Source organism: Kogia breviceps, chromosome 19, assembly GCF_026419965.1.
Source record: "Kogia breviceps isolate mKogBre1 chromosome 19, mKogBre1 haplotype 1, whole genome shotgun sequence".
NCBI lineage: Eukaryota > Metazoa > Chordata > Mammalia > Artiodactyla > Physeteridae > Kogia > Kogia breviceps.
In genome coordinates this window covers 12,955,853-12,973,290 of record NC_081328.1, presented here as the reverse complement: position 1 = coordinate 12,973,290, position 17,438 = coordinate 12,955,853, and the positions used below count along the sequence as shown (strand labels likewise).

Below are 17,438 nucleotides of genomic sequence, written 5' to 3'. Positions count from 1 at the left end.
CTCTCTCTCAGGACATCCGTTTCCTGGCCCCATCGGCATCCTTCTCAACTAGGGTGGGGGTCATAGCGGGCATGGGTGAGAGGCAGATGGGGAGTGGGACCCCAGTCGGGCCCTCCACTTACTCTCCTTGGGTGGCCCCAGACAAGTTACCTGTGCTGTCTGCCCCAGTGCCGTCGTCTGAGTGACAGGTCCGTGGGAAGCACTCCTGCCGTGCCCAGCAGCTCGGTACGTGTTGTATAAGCTCTTGCTTTTTATGATTATGAACCTGGGCCCCCGTCCTGGCTCTGCCACCTCCTGGTGACATGAACTTAGCCAAGCCACCCAAGGTCTCTGAGGATGAGGACGCCTTCCTCATCCAAGGCACTCGGATCATAAAAACTCCCTCGCAGGGCTGTTGTGAACATAAACGCGATTAAATGTGATAACGTGTGTTGAGCGCTGAGCGGGGTGCCAGGCATGGAATAAATGCTCAGTAAACGGTGCCTGTTATCATTATTATGAGTTGTAACTCTAAGTAACCACCTGGCAGGGAGCAAGAGGATGTGAGCCCGCTTCCTTCACCACCTGGGCCCTCCTCTGCCCTGACTCCCTCCCGGCCAGAGTGGGGTGGGAGAGCTGCAGGCCGCCATGGGATGTGGTGGTCCCGGGAGACCGCTGGGCCAGGGATTGGGATGGAGCCACGTGGACCCGCGGCTGAGAGGCCAGAGGACTTGATGAGCTCAACCATGGCCCAGGCCCCGTCAGTTCCAGGAGCGAGGGGTTTCTTCCTTTAGGGCTGGAAGGAGCTAGTGAGGGTTCAGGAGTGGTCCCCAAGGGACTAGCAGGACCCAAGCGGGCAGGAGCCGGCCACGTTCAGAGCTTCAGGAAAGCTCAGCGCGGGTCAGGGAGCCCTCGCGTGCACTGGGCTCCATCTACCCGAGTCTTCCCCCTCGGCAGGTTGGCCAAGGGACGGGGGGCCCCGGGGTGCACTCCAGGCCTGGGAAACTTTAGGAGGGCTGTGCCCGAGAACCCCTTATAGAACCATTCACTGGGCTTCCCTGGTGGCGCAGTGGTTGAGAGTCCGCCTGCCGATGCGGGGGACGCGGGTTCGCGCCCCGGTCCGGGAAGATCCCACATGCCGCGGAGCGGCTGGGCCCGTGAGCCATGGCCGCTGAGCCTGCGCATCTGGAGCCTGTGCTCCGCGACGGGAGAGGCCACGACGGTGAGAGGCCCGCGTACCGCAGAAAAAAACAAACAAAAAAAACGAACCATTCACTGATTACTTTTTTTTTTTTAATTGAAGTATAGTTTACTTACAGTGTTTCAGGTGTACAGCAAAGTGATTCAGCTATATATATATATATAGAGAGAGATATATTCTTTCTCGGATTCTTTTCCATTTAGGTTATTACAAGACATTGACTATAGTTCCCTGTGCTATATACCGTAGGTCCTTGGTTTGTTTTTCTTTTTTTAATTTTATTTTAGAGTATAGTGGATTTACAATGTGTTAGTTGCAGGTGTACAGCAAAGTGATTCAGTTCTATATACACATATTATATATGCATATAACATATATAGATATATTCTTTTTCGGATTCTTTTCCATTATAGGTTATTACACGATATTAAGTAGAGTTCTCTGTGCTATACAGTAGGTACTTGTTGTTTATCTGTTTTATACATAGTAGTGTATGTCTGTTAATCTCTAACTCCTAATTTATCCCCTCCCACCCCCTTCCCCTTCCGTAACCATAAGTTTTCTTTCTGTGGGTGACGCCCATTGATCTCTACCCTCATTCACCCCTGGGGAGAGTCAGTGCTATCGCCTGTCCCCACACAGGCCCCGTGAGACCCAAGGTCCCCTTAGAGGTTGAGAGGGAGAAGTGTGGAGTCCCCACCTGTCCTTCTTCCCCATCGGGACTTCAGAGCAGTTTCGTTTAGCCTTTCAAAACCCAGACTCCCTTTAGATAAATGTAGAAACCTTCCACCTTTTTTAATGCTGTTTGAAATTTCAAAATAATGTTTTATGTTTGAAAAAAGCACGCATACTGTTGAGTGTGCTTTTCCCGCTACAAGTGCCCTGTCCTCGGCCCTGGAGGGTCTGGCACCCCCTCAGAGGGGCACACCCCAGCGTCGGGGGTCGACATTGGCCCTCGCCGGAGGCGCACCGGCTCCCCCGGTCATCCCCTCAGCCCTCAGCCCTCCCATGATTTGTGCATAATTCCCTTCCACCAAGTGCTTCTGCCTTGTCGCGCCTCGGTCTCACCAGGAGTCAGTGCTCCGTCTGCGCAAACCACTGTTTGTACGTCTCTTCACCCCAAGGGGCTGAGTACCCACCATGCCCCGCACAGACGCTTGCTGAAGGAATGAATGAATTCCTCGAGACCCAGGGCTGTGTCTCACGTGGTCTCCCTTTTGATCGTATGTTATGAGACTTGCTGGTCTGTAAAACCTCCCTCTCAGCTTCATACTGAATAACCCGTCTCCGCTCCTCTGCCCAAACGCTCATCTGCGGCCGTGGTGCATCCACTGGCCCTCCCGTCGCCCACCGTGCATGCCCCCAGGGCCTGTCGAGGCAGCTCAAATCTTTGCTTCCCACGTTTGCCTGGGAAAGAGGCAAAAACCGAGCATGGAGTCTCCGTTTTGAGAGGTGATGCTGAGGATAGGCAGGACCAGGAAGAGTTAACAAGGGCAGGTGGGGGTGGAGAGCCAGCGGTCCTCCCACCTCCCAGCAGCCTGGCAGCTTCTTCCTGCCCGAGGTACCCCAGGTCCCGTCAGACACGCAATGGGGCACAAGCACAGAGATGATCCAAAGCCACCTCCTAGGCATGCCTCTTTAGTGTGCGCTTATGAATGTTCATCTCGAGCTCCTGCCGTTGCCTTTCTAACCCTCCTCTGCTCAGGATGTGGAGCTGACGGTAGCCAGTGGCAGGAGATGGAAGGCAGTGCTTTGGAAGCTAGTCCTGAAGTCTGCAGTGCTGCCTTCCAGCCGGGAGAGGCGGCTGGGGGCCGCCCAGGGCTGGGGGCTGCAGGTGGTCCCCACGTAGCATCAGTGGCTCATCTGGTGGGGAGCTGGGGAGGGCTCACTCAAAGGAGGCGGTGCAGCCTTCCGGAGACCGAGGTGAAGACTGGCTCTGCGTAGTACACCTGCCACCCGCAGCCGGGACACAGGAAGGCTGGCGTTTCCCCGGCGTGGCACCAGTGTTGGAAGCACAGAGAGACTTCTCTTCCTTCTGAAATTCTTCTCCGGGCGCCTCCTGGCTTCTGTCTCAGGCCAAGCAGCAGGTGGCTGGCATTCTTAAGGCTGTGCGTCTTTGGGTGACTCAGTATTTGCAGTGGTCAGGGCTCAGGTCAGCGTGCCCTCAGCCCTGCTGGCCCCCAGACTATGTCCTAATGAACAGAGGAGGGCCCCGGCTGTGCCCTCTCCCACTTGAGGCTTGACCGAGTCTGGTGTTCTGGAGGAGGAGCCGGGGCCCAGGGAGCCAGCCCTGCCTTCACTTGAGCCCCCGGTGGAGCAGGAAGGCTTGGATGAGTCTCTTGTCTGAGCAGAAACCTGGAGCTCAAACAGCACAAGGTTCACATCCCAGCTCCCCGTGGTCAGGTCACTTAGCCTCAAGCCTCAGATCCTGAGTTGATAAAATGGGGACCATAGTACCCACTGCTTAGTATGGTTATGAAAATTAAGTGAGGTTCTACCTAAAGCACATACCTCGATGCCTGGTGTAGCACCAGGGCTCGAGAAAGGATATAAATATTTATAATATGTACATCGATATCTAAAGCACATAAATATTTTTAACATGTACATCAATATCTAAGGTACTGAAAGTCATTTGGCAGCAGAACCTGGGTTCCAGATACTGAGTCTGTCTATAGGGAGGAGGCCACGTCTAGCCCCTGCAGTCCCGGCCCTCCAGGGCTGGCTGATGTCTTGGGGTTGAGCAGGACTGATCCTGTGATCAGAGGGGTCAGTGACCCGTGGACGCCACCTGCGCAGGTGGAGGGGGGTGGAGGCAAGGCTGACTGTGTACATTTGAGCCGCACTCAGCCAGTAAGTCCAGTCCCCCTCCCGTTTGTGCCTGTGCCTTCAGCTGGCGTCCATCCGGACCCACAGAAACCCAGAGAGGGTCAAAAAATGAAGTCGGGGCAAGTGATTTCCCAAAGCATTTAGCATAGCCTTCCTTTAAATAGGAATTCTGCTTACCCATTTAAAATAGATTTCGACTTAGCACAATTCAATTTATGTTTTGGCCGGTCTCCTTCCAGATACTTGTCTGTGCATATATCTACTTCTAAATATATATAGGCACATATACATATTTATATGGTAGAGAGTCACACTAGGCTTACTGTCTATAACATGCTTTTTAAACTTAATTTATTGCGAACGTTGCTCCATGTCGGTAAATACACGGTTCCGTCGCGATTGTTTTTATTCTTTCTGTTTACGTCGTCATTTTTATTGCCGAGTACCTTTCTCCAAAACACAATCGGATTGTTTTCCTTGCTGAAGGTGTGAGCTCTGGCATGGGGAACACACTGGGTGGCGTGAGATGCACGCTCGCGGGCCGATTTCTTCACGTTGCTCGTGCCTGTGCCGTGATGGTCTGGACACAGCCATTTCTTTGCCCTGCTTCCCTGGGGTGAGGGTCGGGGGCAACCACCCCGTGAGCATCATTGCTGCCTGGTTCCTAAGGAGAGACCGTCTCACTGACAAACTTCAGTCGGTGAAACGTGAAGCTCTCCGGCCAGCCCTTTTCCGGTTTCAGTCCTGAAGCTCTCGGGCCAGCCCTTTTCCAGATGAGTCTTGCTCGTTCATCAAGTCCTCCGCTCGACGGAACCCTCGTTGAGGACAAAGGGCCCTGCCTTGTTCATCCTCATCCTTCCTAGAACAGCACCTTCCATCTAGGACTGAGTAAACGTTTGTTGAACTGAAGCACCAAATATTTTCAAATCGACCATCTCCATTATTCATTTCTGCAGCACAGTGTACGTTTTTCTGGCCTCCTTGTACGGAACATCTCAACACAATTTCGTCTTTCTTTGGTCGGCGGAGTGTCAGGGACACCGCTTTCTGTGCGATGGGTGATGCAGCGAAGCCTTCGGGGCCTGTCACGGAGGACGTGGCTGATTCCCGGGTACTAAGTGCTCTGGAGGGGTGCGAGCAGTTTCGTTCCCACCCCCGCGAGGGCACCGCACCTGCTCCCCTCTACTAGTGGGCGGCAGCTTAGGGACTCCGCCGTGGAGCGTGAGGGCTCTGCGTGGAATGAGTCGAGGGCTCACGGTGAGGATAGGAAGGCCGGCCTGGGAGTGAGGTGCCCGAGCTCTGTGGTCTCCCAGGCCTTGTCGTGCCTCGGACTCTGACCTACAGTGTGGGAAGGTGAAGGTGACGACGTTGGATGGAGAGGCGGGGTTCCAGGGAGCCTTGGGTATGAAGATGCTCAGGAGGGAACCCCACAGACCCTGGAAAGAGTCTGAACACACGGGCAGCCTGCAGGATGCCCCCCTGGGGAGGCAGGCAGGAGTGGCCGCGTGGAGGGCAGGGCACACATCTCTGCCCCCACCCTTAGCAAAGGACCCTCAGTGTCATTTCCTCTGTGGCCAGCCTGGATTCATGCCCCGCCCACTGAGAGTGAGGCCCACCGGGCGGCAGTCCCATCACCCCTGACACCCCACCCCAGGGGAGGCTCTTCCTTGTCTGATCTCCCGTCTCCTGACCAATCAGCACCACTCAGTGCGGACGGGGGCACCCGCTGCCCCCTGCTGCCCAGTGAGTGTTTCCTGTTTCTGTGCGTCTCTTCCCCCCAGCAGTCTGGCACGTTCCAGGAGGGGCCACATCTTGCCTTCTCAGGTGTAATGTTAAAAGTAGCTCTCTTGTTCATTCGTTTATTCCACAAAAATTCATATGCCAGATACCAGAAACAGGAAGGTGAACAGAAACAGACGCGGCCTCTGCCCTCTGGTTGTTGACAGCCTAGTAGGGGAAGTGACCGCAGTTACACAGCCACACAAATGAGGGTAAGTCTCCGTGGAGGAGAAGAGGCAAGAGCCTGTTAGGGAAGCTCCAACCAGGTAAGAAGGCAGGGAAGGCTTCCTGGAAAAAGTGGTGCTTTTTGCTTTTGCTGAGGTCTGAAGGATGCATAGGCTAATAAGGAGAGCGTGTGATCAAGTACATCCCAGACAGAGAGAGCAGCACATGCCAAGGTCCGGTGGCAGGAAAAGCAGATTGAGGACCAGGGACTGAAGTCAGGCCAACACAGCTGGGGCTTGAGATGGAGAACGAGGCAGTAGAGAAGGGGAGAGAGGTGCAAGCTGAGGTCGCAAGGAGGTAGGTCTACCCTGAGCAGGCATCATGCATCATCTGAAAGGGTGTGGTCTTCATCCAGAGGGCAACAGGAAGTCTCCGGAGGCTCTTAAGCTGGCAAGGATGGTAGACAGGATGTGATTAGATTTGCATCTTGAAAAGGTCACGCTGGCTTCCATGCTGGGAACCAACTGGAGGCTGGCCAAAGTGGGGTGGGGCCATGATGCAGGCCCCGGAGATGGCAGTATGGACAGGGAGGGTGTTGGAGGAGAGTGGACAGTTCTAGTGAGACTTGGAGCTCTTGGAGATGGACCATTTGGATGGGCAGGAGGGAGAGTGGTGACCAAGGATGAGTCTGGGCTTTTGGCTTATGTGAGTGATGGGTGTGGCATCCTTCACTGAGACAGCCGTGCAGGACTGTGGTTGCTACCTGCTCCTTCCCGTGTACTGTGCTGAGCACTTTCGTCAGTCGTCTCCCTTGACCCTCCTAACTGTGACATGAGCCTGCATGTTACCACCGTTTTCAGGATAAGAAAATGAAGCTCAGAGAAGGTTAGTAACAAGTCCAAAGTTGCATCTAAATGGCCGACTCTGCGCTCCCCTGCCCCAAAGCCTGTGTCCCGTGGGCAACAACACCCTGAGGCCCCCCTTTGCCCCATGCATGTTCTAGGATGGGATGCACATTTGCAAAAGGAATGCATGGAGCGTCTGAGTCAGGGCCAGAAGCTAGACTTGGTTTGTTTAACGCTCAGACACAGTTTGAGGCTGCAGGAAGCATGAGAGAGCCAAGCCCGGGAAGCCAGCACTCCCTCACCCGGGGGCAATTCCGCTCAATGGAAACCCACTTGGCAGGGAAGCTGGTGGCCACCCCCAGGCCTGGCTGTCCTTGACACTGGCTGTGCAGTGTTCCCTTTGCACTGAGTTGATGTTGTGGCCGACTCACACTCTCTCTCACTGGCTTTTTAAAATACCACCTGCTTAATTTTCTTTATTGGAACCTGGAACAAAGACCAAGCCCATAAGGGGAAAAGGCTCATCATTCTCTTCTTGGTCGAGACTTAATAGGACAGCAATTGTGTATTATTTGAACTGGGGCGTGTTATCTTTTTGCTGGCCAGGACTCCCCAGCTGGAGACGCTGGAGCTTGTAAAGACGGACCAAGAGATGGCCGGGACTGACCGGGGGTTCCACGAGTGATGGCTGGTAGCCTGAGAACAGGGCTGCCCGTGGGCCAGGGAGGGTATGCCCTGTCACGTCACCCCCCAACTCCTTCCAGAACCCCACAGGACAAGGGGAGGAGAGAACATATGGGACGTGCCATCCATCCCTCCCCCACCAGGACTGGGAGCTGACCCAACAGCCTTTGACCCTGCCTCTGGAAGGCGACTGGTCCACACGGCTCCTGCCCCCAGGTCAGGTGGTTCCGTGTGCTGTGTTCTCTGGGTAGGAGACAGGACACAGCTTTCAAGCACTCTCTCCTAGCTTCTTTCCCTGCCGCCCAACAGCATAGATGATCAGTCAGTCAATCAGATGCTATCTATCGAGGGCACGTGCACGCCCACCCTTCATACCCTGCTTAAACGTCACTCCTTCAAGGCAGCCAGACATGCCCTTTGGCCTGGCAGGCAGGCCGACCTGGAACTGAGCGTTGGATGCCTCACCGGGCCCCACCCTCCAGCCCAGGGCTGCGCTCCACATGGGTGCCCGGCTCTCCTAAGGTCCAGAAGAGGGGAGCTTCCCAAATCCTGATTATCGCTACCTGACTGTGGGACTGCGGGCAGTCTTCAGCATCCCTGAGCCTCATTTTCTTCACCCGTATGATGGACATCGTGACACCCGCCTCCTTCGCACTCTGTTGCCAGGGTGGCAGGGCCTGGTGCTCCATGATAGGAGGAACTGGTCTTCTCTCCCGATTCCCAGCAGCATTGTCTGATTCAGCAACCTTGGGAGGGGGTTAGGGCACACTGTGCGCTTGGAGGGCGAGCTGTCATCGAACCCTACAAGCCTGTAGAAAACACAAGAGGAAGATCTCACCTCTCTGAGATGGCTCCACTAATTTTCCCGTGTGTACCCTCTATACGGGATCATGGGAATGAGCGGGAAAGACAGCCAACTGGCTTCCGCGCCTCCTTCCTCTCTGTACCCCAGGAAGGAGGGGCCCGTGTTTGTTTCTTGAGGCCCATCTTATGGGCTTATGGGGGGCTCCTGTCCTAGAGGTAGAAGGGTTGGGGTGAGCATTGGAAGGGGTAGCAAGAGGCAGCTCTAGTGGGGAAGGGAGAGTCTCCAGACTGGTGGCTTGGGGCTCCAGGGGGACAGACTGCTGGCCCCCAGAGAGGCAGTACCCCAGCCTGGCACAGATCCCAAACCCAGGCCTGACACAGAAGTGGCCAGGCCCCTTCCCCCTCCGAGGGACCGTGGGAGCTCAGGGGGAGAGCAGCACATCGGTGAGCAGCCCGGCAGCACCCAGGGGACCCTTCCCAGACGTACTGCGCCACCAAAGACCCCAAGCCTGGGACCTTCGCGAGAGCCGGGCCCAAAGAGACTGGGATGGACTTTCCTGCCAACCCAGAGGGACAGGAGCTTGGAGCAGATTACAATTTATTTGGAGAAATAGAAGAAAAGTGACATTTCTTGTACCTGCGGGTCTGATGGAAGCGAATGCATAGCCCCCACGAATGTATCATAGCTTCCCTTCTGCCACCAGCTGGTTCCTCGCCTCCTGTGGCTCCACTGCCCAATCAGGCGGTGACAACATGCTCTGAAAAGCCAAGTTGGTGACATTTCCCTGTCCGTGGAGAGGTGTGCTCCTTGCTCAGTTGGCCTTTTCCTGCAGAAAAGGCCAAGCCGCAGATGTAGCCTTCCCTCGACAGGAGAGAGGAGGAGAGAGCCCCAAGCCCCGCAGGGACCGGGCAGCTTCCACGCAGCGGCAGAAAGACGGATTGATTAGCTGGTGTGACTGTTCTCCGAGGAGGACACGCTGTCCCTGAATCAGACTCGGCCTGGGTTTAGCCCAGAAGAGGTCTCAGCCCCACCAAGTGCCCCTCTGCCTACTGGTTCTTTTCATCTGGCTTTTTCCCACCAGGGCTTGTGGCTGTGCGTCTCGGGGAAGCAAAACATGTACCGAGAAGTTATATGATCTTCAGCAGCTCTGTAGAAGGAGAAACGCTGCAGAGACTAGGTTCTGGCTGCTTACGTGTCCGGGGGCAGTTATATAGCAACTCTAGAGGCAGACCTGAGTCTGTTACTTACTTGCTGTGTGAACTTGAGCAATTCTCAAACTGCTGCCTGTAAAATGGGCCTAATTCTTATATAATAGGAGTCCTGGGATGCTTAAATGAAGGGCCTTGGCGTGAAGGAAGTGCCCAAGCGGTCACTGGTATTTCTCACCATATCATTGTCTTACCTTGTCAGGCACACAAGTGAGTTTTTTGCATGGTTATGTACAAATGTCTGTTTTCTTTGCTCCATGTTCTTTTTTTTTTAAATTTTTTAAATTTATTTATTTGTTCCTGGTCTTCCCCTTCCTTTCACTATTCCATGCTCTTTTTTTTTTTTTTTTTTTTTAATGTTTTCTCTGTTGAATAACATCATTTCCTGCCCACATTTCCAGGGACCAACACAGCCTGCTGTGTTAAGGCCGTATCGCATATTCAGTTGTGTTTGCCTGGATCGGCCTCTGGTATTGGGCGTTCGGGTTGTTTCCAGTTCCTTGCTATTGAAAACGATGCAGCTGTGACTCTCAACAAGCTTATTTTGTTTGACGTGATCCCAACAGGATGTACTTGTGAGCGTGAATTTCTATCATGGAGATCCTTGGATGCGCACACCTGTTGTGCCCCAAAGCCAGCTACGGGTTTTAGATGATCTGTATCCTTTGGGTTATCTCCCCTTGGGGCCTGAAGCAAAAGCCATCCCCTCAGAAGGTGCCAGAGGGCTCCTTGGTTATAGTTTTCCCAGCCCCTCAGCTGAGGAGGAAGGGGCTGAGTGTTTACATTCCCGTGTCCTCTCTCTTGTAGAAAGTCTGCACCAAATGCGGGATCGAGGCCTCCCCCGGCCAGAAGCGGCCCCTGTGGCTGTGTAAGATCTGCAGTGAGCAGAGAGAGGTAGGGTACCCGGGGCGGCGGAGTCTGGTGGGGGGGCCAGGGCGGGGCCGGGCCGTGCACAAATTCGGGGAAGTTCATGGTTGGTCACGGAGAGGGGCTTCTCAGAAGGCCAAGGAGGCGCCCGCCAGGGGCAGCCCGGGACGAGGGTGGGGAGGGCAGCCGGCTGGCTTGCCCATTCCCCAGTGCAGAGGGGGCAATGGGCCCTGGTTCTGCTCTGCCTGGGGTCCGTGGTTTCAGTGGGGAGCCCCTCACACTGAGTATAGGTCACAGGTGGCATTTCATGGGCGTCTATTATTATCATAACAGAAATGGCTGCCCCGGGTTGAAGGTTTACTCTGCGCGTGGCACCATGCTAAGTTCTTTACACGAATGAATTCATTTCATCCTTATGCAACCCCACAGACCGGTGCTGTTATGATCCCCTTTTAATGATGGGGAAATGGAGACGCAGGAGGTTAAGCATCTTGTGGGCACCGAGCTAGTTAGTGGGTCTGACCGTGGCCTAGCCGAGGTCTGCTGTAATGGCGCTGCCCCCAAAGTCCCTTCTGGTTCTAAATTTCTATCATTCTACTTCTGATCCCATTTGCAGGGAAGAAATCAAGGCTCAGCAAGGACTGAGGCAGTATCAGATGGGGGGCTCGAACCTACGTCTCCCAACCCCAAACCCAGGGCTTTCCTCACTGTGCCAGGATCAGGAGTGGGGCTAAAACAGTGGAGGACATTGTCAGGCAGCTCCTGGGGAAGGTCGTGGGCCAGGGATCTCAGGAACGGAGGAGTCGGGTAGAGGGAAGATGCCCCAGGTTTTCTAGATATGGATTTGTTTTTTTTACTTATCTGCTTGGTGATTAATATGCGCCTTTCATCTGAGGCTCCATAAAATGTCTTTAGTTAGGGAAAATCCTCAGCCATGATATCCTTGAATATTGCTGCCCTGCCGTTCCAAGTCTCCTCTCCTGGAAACCCCGGGGGATACAGTTCTGAGCCTCTCCATCCATTCTCCATAGCTCCCAACTGTGCTTTCTCGGTTTTTTTCTTTACCTTTCTGAGATACTTTCTGGGTAAATTCTTCAGTACTGCTCTCCAGCTCGCTACATCTTTGAGACTCTTTGTTGGTTGTCTCTCGCGGCGACAGCTTTCCTCGGGTGTTCTGGAATTGGGGTTTGTCTGCTTATCTTGAGTGGGAGCCCGTCTCTCTCTCTTTCTCTCCTTGCTCATCACCTCCACCCAGCTCTCCTTGCCGAGTGATTTCAAGTTGCCTCCACCCAGGTCCTGGGTCCCCCGGCGCAGGGCCAGCTGTCTTGGCTTAGTGATGAGCCGCATGTTCACAGCGATAATGGGATTATTCCTGGAGCCAATGTCAAAGCCATAGGCAGCCTGGCCAGGCCCTGGCTACGTGTGTGCTTCTCCCAGCCTCTATCACTATTCACATTCACAGATAAGCTTTAATCTTAGGAGGGTGGGGAGGTGGTACCTCTGCTTTTTTCAGCTTTCTCCCTCAGATGGAAAATGCCTTCACCAGCCCCCATTTCAGGGACTGGTCCCCCACTTCCCATGGGAGACGTTTAGTCCCTGTACCCTTGGAAAACCAATCTTCCAGCTTCCTCCACCTGCTTCTGGGTTCTGAGTCAGCAGGCTGTGCCTTCAGCCCCTCAAAATAGTAAATATTTGGAGCTTCTGATCCATCGAGATATATATCTTACTTCTGAGCACAGTTGAGCTTCCTTGCTGGAATCTTTTCATGGATCACTGCCGTGTCTTTGGAACAGGGAAAATAGTAGGCAGGGCCTCCAAGAGTGAACTAACATTCTAGTCTGTCTTGCCCAGAGGTCCCTGATTTCTCCTCCTGAAATGGAGACGATCATACCTATTTCATGGAGATACTGTGAAAATTCAGTAACATCATTTATAGTAGACAAAGTGTCCAGCCTAGAATAGGCACTCCATCAATATTAGAAACCTACCTTTCCTACCCAGCTGGAAATTCCCCCTCTGAGCTTGAGGTCCTTCTGGGCTTCAAGGGGTCCCTTTTAAGATGCAGACATCCACGAGAGAGGAAAATTCCCTGAAATACTATCTTGTAGGGGATTCCTGAGCAGGATTGCAAGACGTGGCTGAGCTGTGGGGAGGACAGAGATGAAGGAATTGTCAAGGAAAAGGAGGGGGATGAGAGGAGAGACCAATTTAGCAAATGTAATAATTTAGTGGAGGCCTTGGGTGGGGGTCAGCTGCCCCCGTCCAGCCCCACCGTGAGTTACCCTCACGCTCACTAATAGTCCTGAGCTACCGCAGGCGGCGTCCACCACCAGCCCGTCCTAATCTCCAAGCGCTCCGATGCCCAGAAAAGTCTGAAATAGCTTAGGATGAATTTTCTTATCTTTCCCAAAGTAAAGAGCATGAGGCTGTGCACTGTGCTATCAGTTTGTCCTTGAGTTTCTAGAGGCTGATAAAACTGAGCAGGATCAAGGAGGCTGTTTTCCCTTCTCTGCAGGACCAGGCAGACCGTGGACGTTTAGGAGGCGTGGGTGGGCCCTGAAAGTATGTGTGTCTGTCTGGGTGCCTGTGGATACCATACGCAAGTGCTGCATTTTCCTGCCTGCTTTTGGGGTGGGAGAGTGCCAGGGAAATTGGTTTCCTAATGGCTTTTTTTTTTTTTCCGTAGAAAAATATCTAATCTCAACAAAGAGACAGCTAAATAGAAAGAGCATTTGAAATGTCATTTTAAGTGCCACATAGAGCTGGTTCTGAGTCTGTGATAAAAATGTGGAGTTCTGTCGTGCAGCAAAAACCATGTCCTGATGGAAGATCTTGCTTTTTTTTTTTTTTTTTTTTTTTTTTTTTTTTTTTTTTTGCGGTACGCGGGCCTCTCCCTGTTGTGGCCTCTCCCGTTGCGGAGCACAGGCTCCGGCCGCACAGGCTCAGCGGCCATGGCTCACGGGCCCAGCCGCTCCGCGGCATGTGGGATCTTCCCGGACCGGGGCACGAACCCGTGTCCCCTGCATCAGCAGGCGGATTCTCAACCATGGCGCCACCAGGGAAGCCCTGAACCTCTATTTTAAAATTAACATTTTATCGTAAGCAGTTCTCAGTGTAATCAATAACTCTTTGTAAACATTCTGTCATATGGATATTCTGCTAGTTTAAGCCATCTGAGTTATTTCTTTTTTTCCTCCTCATTGCTAATTGCTTTATATACCTGTGTGCATAGCTCTTTGCCTACATTTGAGATTATGTCCTCAGAATGGATACTTAGAAGGGAAAAATAAACATCAGTGTGTATAGTCCCTCTTTTCCTACAGACCCTTGAGTTATTGTTTTTGACTTATAATTAGCTGGCTATGTGATCTTAAATAATGACATGTGGACAGTGTATTTTCTGAGTCTTTTGCTGTCTGGTAATAGCTGTTGCCTTTATTACAAAAAACACAGTGACTTGACTGATAATGCAATTGATCATAATCTTTCCCACTCAAAATTCAGTGAGTTTGGCTTCTGTTGTCTAACCGACCACACGTGAAAAGAACCACCATGAGGGAGAGTAGGCAAATGTAATGACTAGGAGAATCAGTGCCCAGGGAACTAGAGATAATAGTGAAACTGTGAAAGAAATATAAATAAGTGGGGTTTTTTGGTCTCACTGCACAGCATGTGGAAGCACGGAGTCCTAACCACTGGACTTCCAGCAAAGTCCAAACAAGTTTTTAAATTAAGTAAAAGAGATAAGAGAAGCAATAGAAGCCAAACTGAACAAATAGGACATTTGAAAAAAGAATGAGCAAATTAGAAAAAGAACCGAATGAACCATTTTCATTTCTAAAAATGAAAAATGTTATTAAGGAATTCACAAACTCAGTCAAATGATACTTCAGTAATTTTTTAGAGCAGTAAACCTTGTCATTCCCATTAACAGACACAGATGTTTCCTCATCATTTGCTTCTTATTCATTGTTTTTTATTTTTGATCACTGGTTGGCACTCCCAACAGCTTGGAGTCCCTGGCCCCTGGTATCCACTGCAATGACTGCCATGAATATGATGTTTTTGTGACCACACGGAACTACAGTCTTTACCTAAGTAAACCAGCTGCTTATACAAGTGTTCAGCCTCCCAGCTCCCTGTCCCACCTCATTTCGATTCCCTCTGTGGATGGGCACGTTCTTTGGTCACTTTCCTGGTTTCCTTGTCGGCAAATTAATAAACTCTGATATAAGTTCAAGATTTAAAGACACAGAAAAGGGAATAAGGGACTTCCCTGGCAGTCCAGTGGTTAAGACTTTGCCTTCCAATGCAGGGGGTGCAGGTTCAACCCCACATGCCTCATGGCCAAAAAAACCAAAACATAAAACAGAAGCAATATTGTAACAAATTCAATAAAAGACTTTAAAAATGATCCACATCCCCCCAAAAAAAATCTAAAAAAGAAAAAGAAAAGAACGAAAAGGGAATGAGACATCCCTCAGTGGACTGGTTAAATAGCAAATCAGGCACACCTGCAGAACCCCAGGGAAGGACCTTGTGAACCAGAAGACAGTTTCCAGGACGCAGTGTAGGCAACAGGCAGGTGTAGCCCGTGAAGTCAAAACTGAGAACAGGAGAAGGCAGGCTGACAACATCTGATGCTCAGCATAAAGTAGTTTTGAAGGCAAGAACGGAGATGTGGGGGAGAAGTCTGAAGCCAGGCGTATGCTTTTATTCCCTTTTAAATAACCTGGTAGTATTATTTATGCCTATATTTGAAAGTGAATAATTTTATCTGGATATGCCTAGGTCATTTTCACTGATTTTTGTCTAGGACAAACATGTGGATCTTCCATTCAGAAAAGCTTGTCAATTATGTTTTTGCTTATTGCTTTGCTCCTAAACTAGTCTGGTCTCTTCTTGGGAGCACTTGTAATTTGAAGAGTGCATTTCCATTCTCTGCCTTCTGTATTTATCATCTTCTACCAAGTTATTTTCAAGTTCTTTTCATTTTTCCCTCCATTCCGAAGAATCTTAGAACTTTTCTTCCATGTCACTGATTCCTTTTTTTTGGTCTGACTTTGGTGGTTTCCTGTGTTTGGTCTTGGTGGTTGCACATGTGCCTTTATCCGCCTCCTGATGCTGTGAGAGCTGCAGGCCCAGGGTTTACCAGAAGCAGCTCAAGCACTGCTCACAGCCCCTTTCCTTTATCTGGGATTCTGCTCCACGGAGGAGGTACCTGATTCTCCTGGGACCTGGCCGTCTGGCCCTCAGAACTAGGGAGGACTTGGAAATCTGTAGCCCCTAGTTTGGCTCTCCCCGCTCTCCCCACTCTCCCACGATTGAGCTTTACTTAAGGAAACACACCTTCCCAGATGCAGTTCACTGTTGCCAGCTCCTTCCTGCTCCTGCCTGGTTGTTTGCTGGGAGTCTATCTCCCATCCATAAAGACAGACGCAGAGGAGGGAGGACAGCCCCTGAGCAGCACCAGAAACCCGCAGTCATGCCACGCCAGGAAGGCTGCCCTGGGGCAGCCCTGATCCTGCACCCTGATCCCTGCTAGGCAGGCAAGGGTGGGTGGGCCAGTGACCCCCGTTGCATCCATCCCATTCGCCTGTCTTCAGAGGGGAGACTGACTGTAGGTGAAATGTCAGGTCCCACCTGTGCTGGTGTGCCCTTTATTCACGAGCTTTCTTGGGTGTGTTGGTGTGAGCTTGGGAAGGCCCTCATCAGGGGCTTGCTTCTAAACACATGAGGTTGCAAGCCAGAAATTCACGTCATTGATTGTTTAGCCTTTAATCCGATTCATTTTTTAAAAAAGAGTGACTCACTCAAAGTTATACTGTAATCAGGGAGAAAGTTCATTGGAATCCAGATTCCAGGATTCTAGAAACCATTCCTTCAGCCTCTAAAATGTACCTTTCGAGTAGTAAGGCTTCTTTGAGGATGCAGGCATTCTCTGAGGCAGATGAGCTAGAAAGGGGAGAAGGCCAATTTGTAAGTAATTGGAAGCTGATTAATACAATTAGAGCATTCTTCGCTGCTCGGCGTCAGCTGTGCCTTCCCCGTTTCACTCCGCATCCTGATTATAGCTCAGTGGAGACCCGGTGCACCAACACTTGCTGTGTTTCCTGCAGTGCTTTTCATATAAAAGGTGTTCGGGAAAGGTTTGCTGATTGAAAGAGACATTTGCAAAAGAGGAAAGCGTGTTCCTTGTTTAGATCACTTTAGAACCTTTTCCCAGCAGGGGGCTTTTGATTTCCCTGTAGTCTTATCACGGATGGCCCTGGCTGGGGTCCCACGGTGCCCATGGATGCTAGGTCTGTATTCCTGCTTCTGGCCCCTCTCTCCTTGTTGCTTGTTTGATTGACTGAAAGGGGAATTTGTGGAGTAGGAAAGTGGCTTCACATGGCGGTTTTTAAATCATCTCAACCCCCCGCCCCACCAGGCTGGAGGGTAACCAGTAGCCCAGTTAGGGCCCCTGGGGAGGGTCCACCTTGGCACAAGCCTGCAGGAGGCTGGGAGATTCAGGGGCTCCCTCGCTCCCAGCTGGAGCCCGTGGGAAGCAGCCATGCCAGCCGAGCCCAGCACCCTCATGGCACTTGGCTCCCAGGGGGGCAGCCCGTGCTCACCGCAAGCTGCCGTCTGCTTCCCGCTCTGGTTCTCTTCTGGCCCTGCTGTTACTTGCAGTTTGGATTTTCGCCACAAACAGCTTTGCCAGAGGGCCGCCCCCGGAGGCCCGGGAGTGCGCTCAGGAGTGGGTGGCTGGCGCACGGGCGGCTGCCTGAGCACCCCGCCATCTGTCTGGCTCGCTCTGGGCTGCTGCCACTGCGGCCCCAGGGGACCCGGATGGTCACACTTCCTCAGTGGGTTGGCCACCACCCACGTGCCCTGCTTTGCCAAGTGGAGCGGCTATCAACGCAGGCTCCTGGCCTCCCACACAGGCGGAAGCAGCAGGAGGAGGAGGGTCCTGGGGCCCAGCAGCCCCCCCTCCCTCCTGTGGGGAGGCAGAGCGGTCTCCCACCCCTCCCTGCCCCTTATTTGGGGTGCCTACCTGAGCCTGTGTCCGTGCACTGGAGAAAGAACTTTCCCCT

The 17,438-nt window shown here is 52.3% G+C and overlaps 1 protein-coding gene across 7 annotated transcripts in view; it reads left to right on the top strand.

Annotated features, from left to right (window-relative positions):
• The window catches only part of RPH3AL (rabphilin 3A like (without C2 domains)), a 129,972-nt gene that overhangs the window by 67,529 nt on the left and 45,005 nt on the right, over positions 1-17,438 (top strand). For 5 of the 7 annotated variants that reach the window (XM_067020649.1, XM_067020648.1, XM_067020645.1 and 2 more), the window contains one exon: positions 10,303-10,389. The exons of the other annotated variants lie outside the window; for them this stretch is intronic. In XM_067020649.1, the coding sequence (XP_066876750.1) occupies positions 10,303-10,389 (87 nt within the window). The remainder of the gene's footprint in view (positions 1-10,302; positions 10,390-17,438) is intronic. 7 annotated transcript variants of the gene reach the window in all.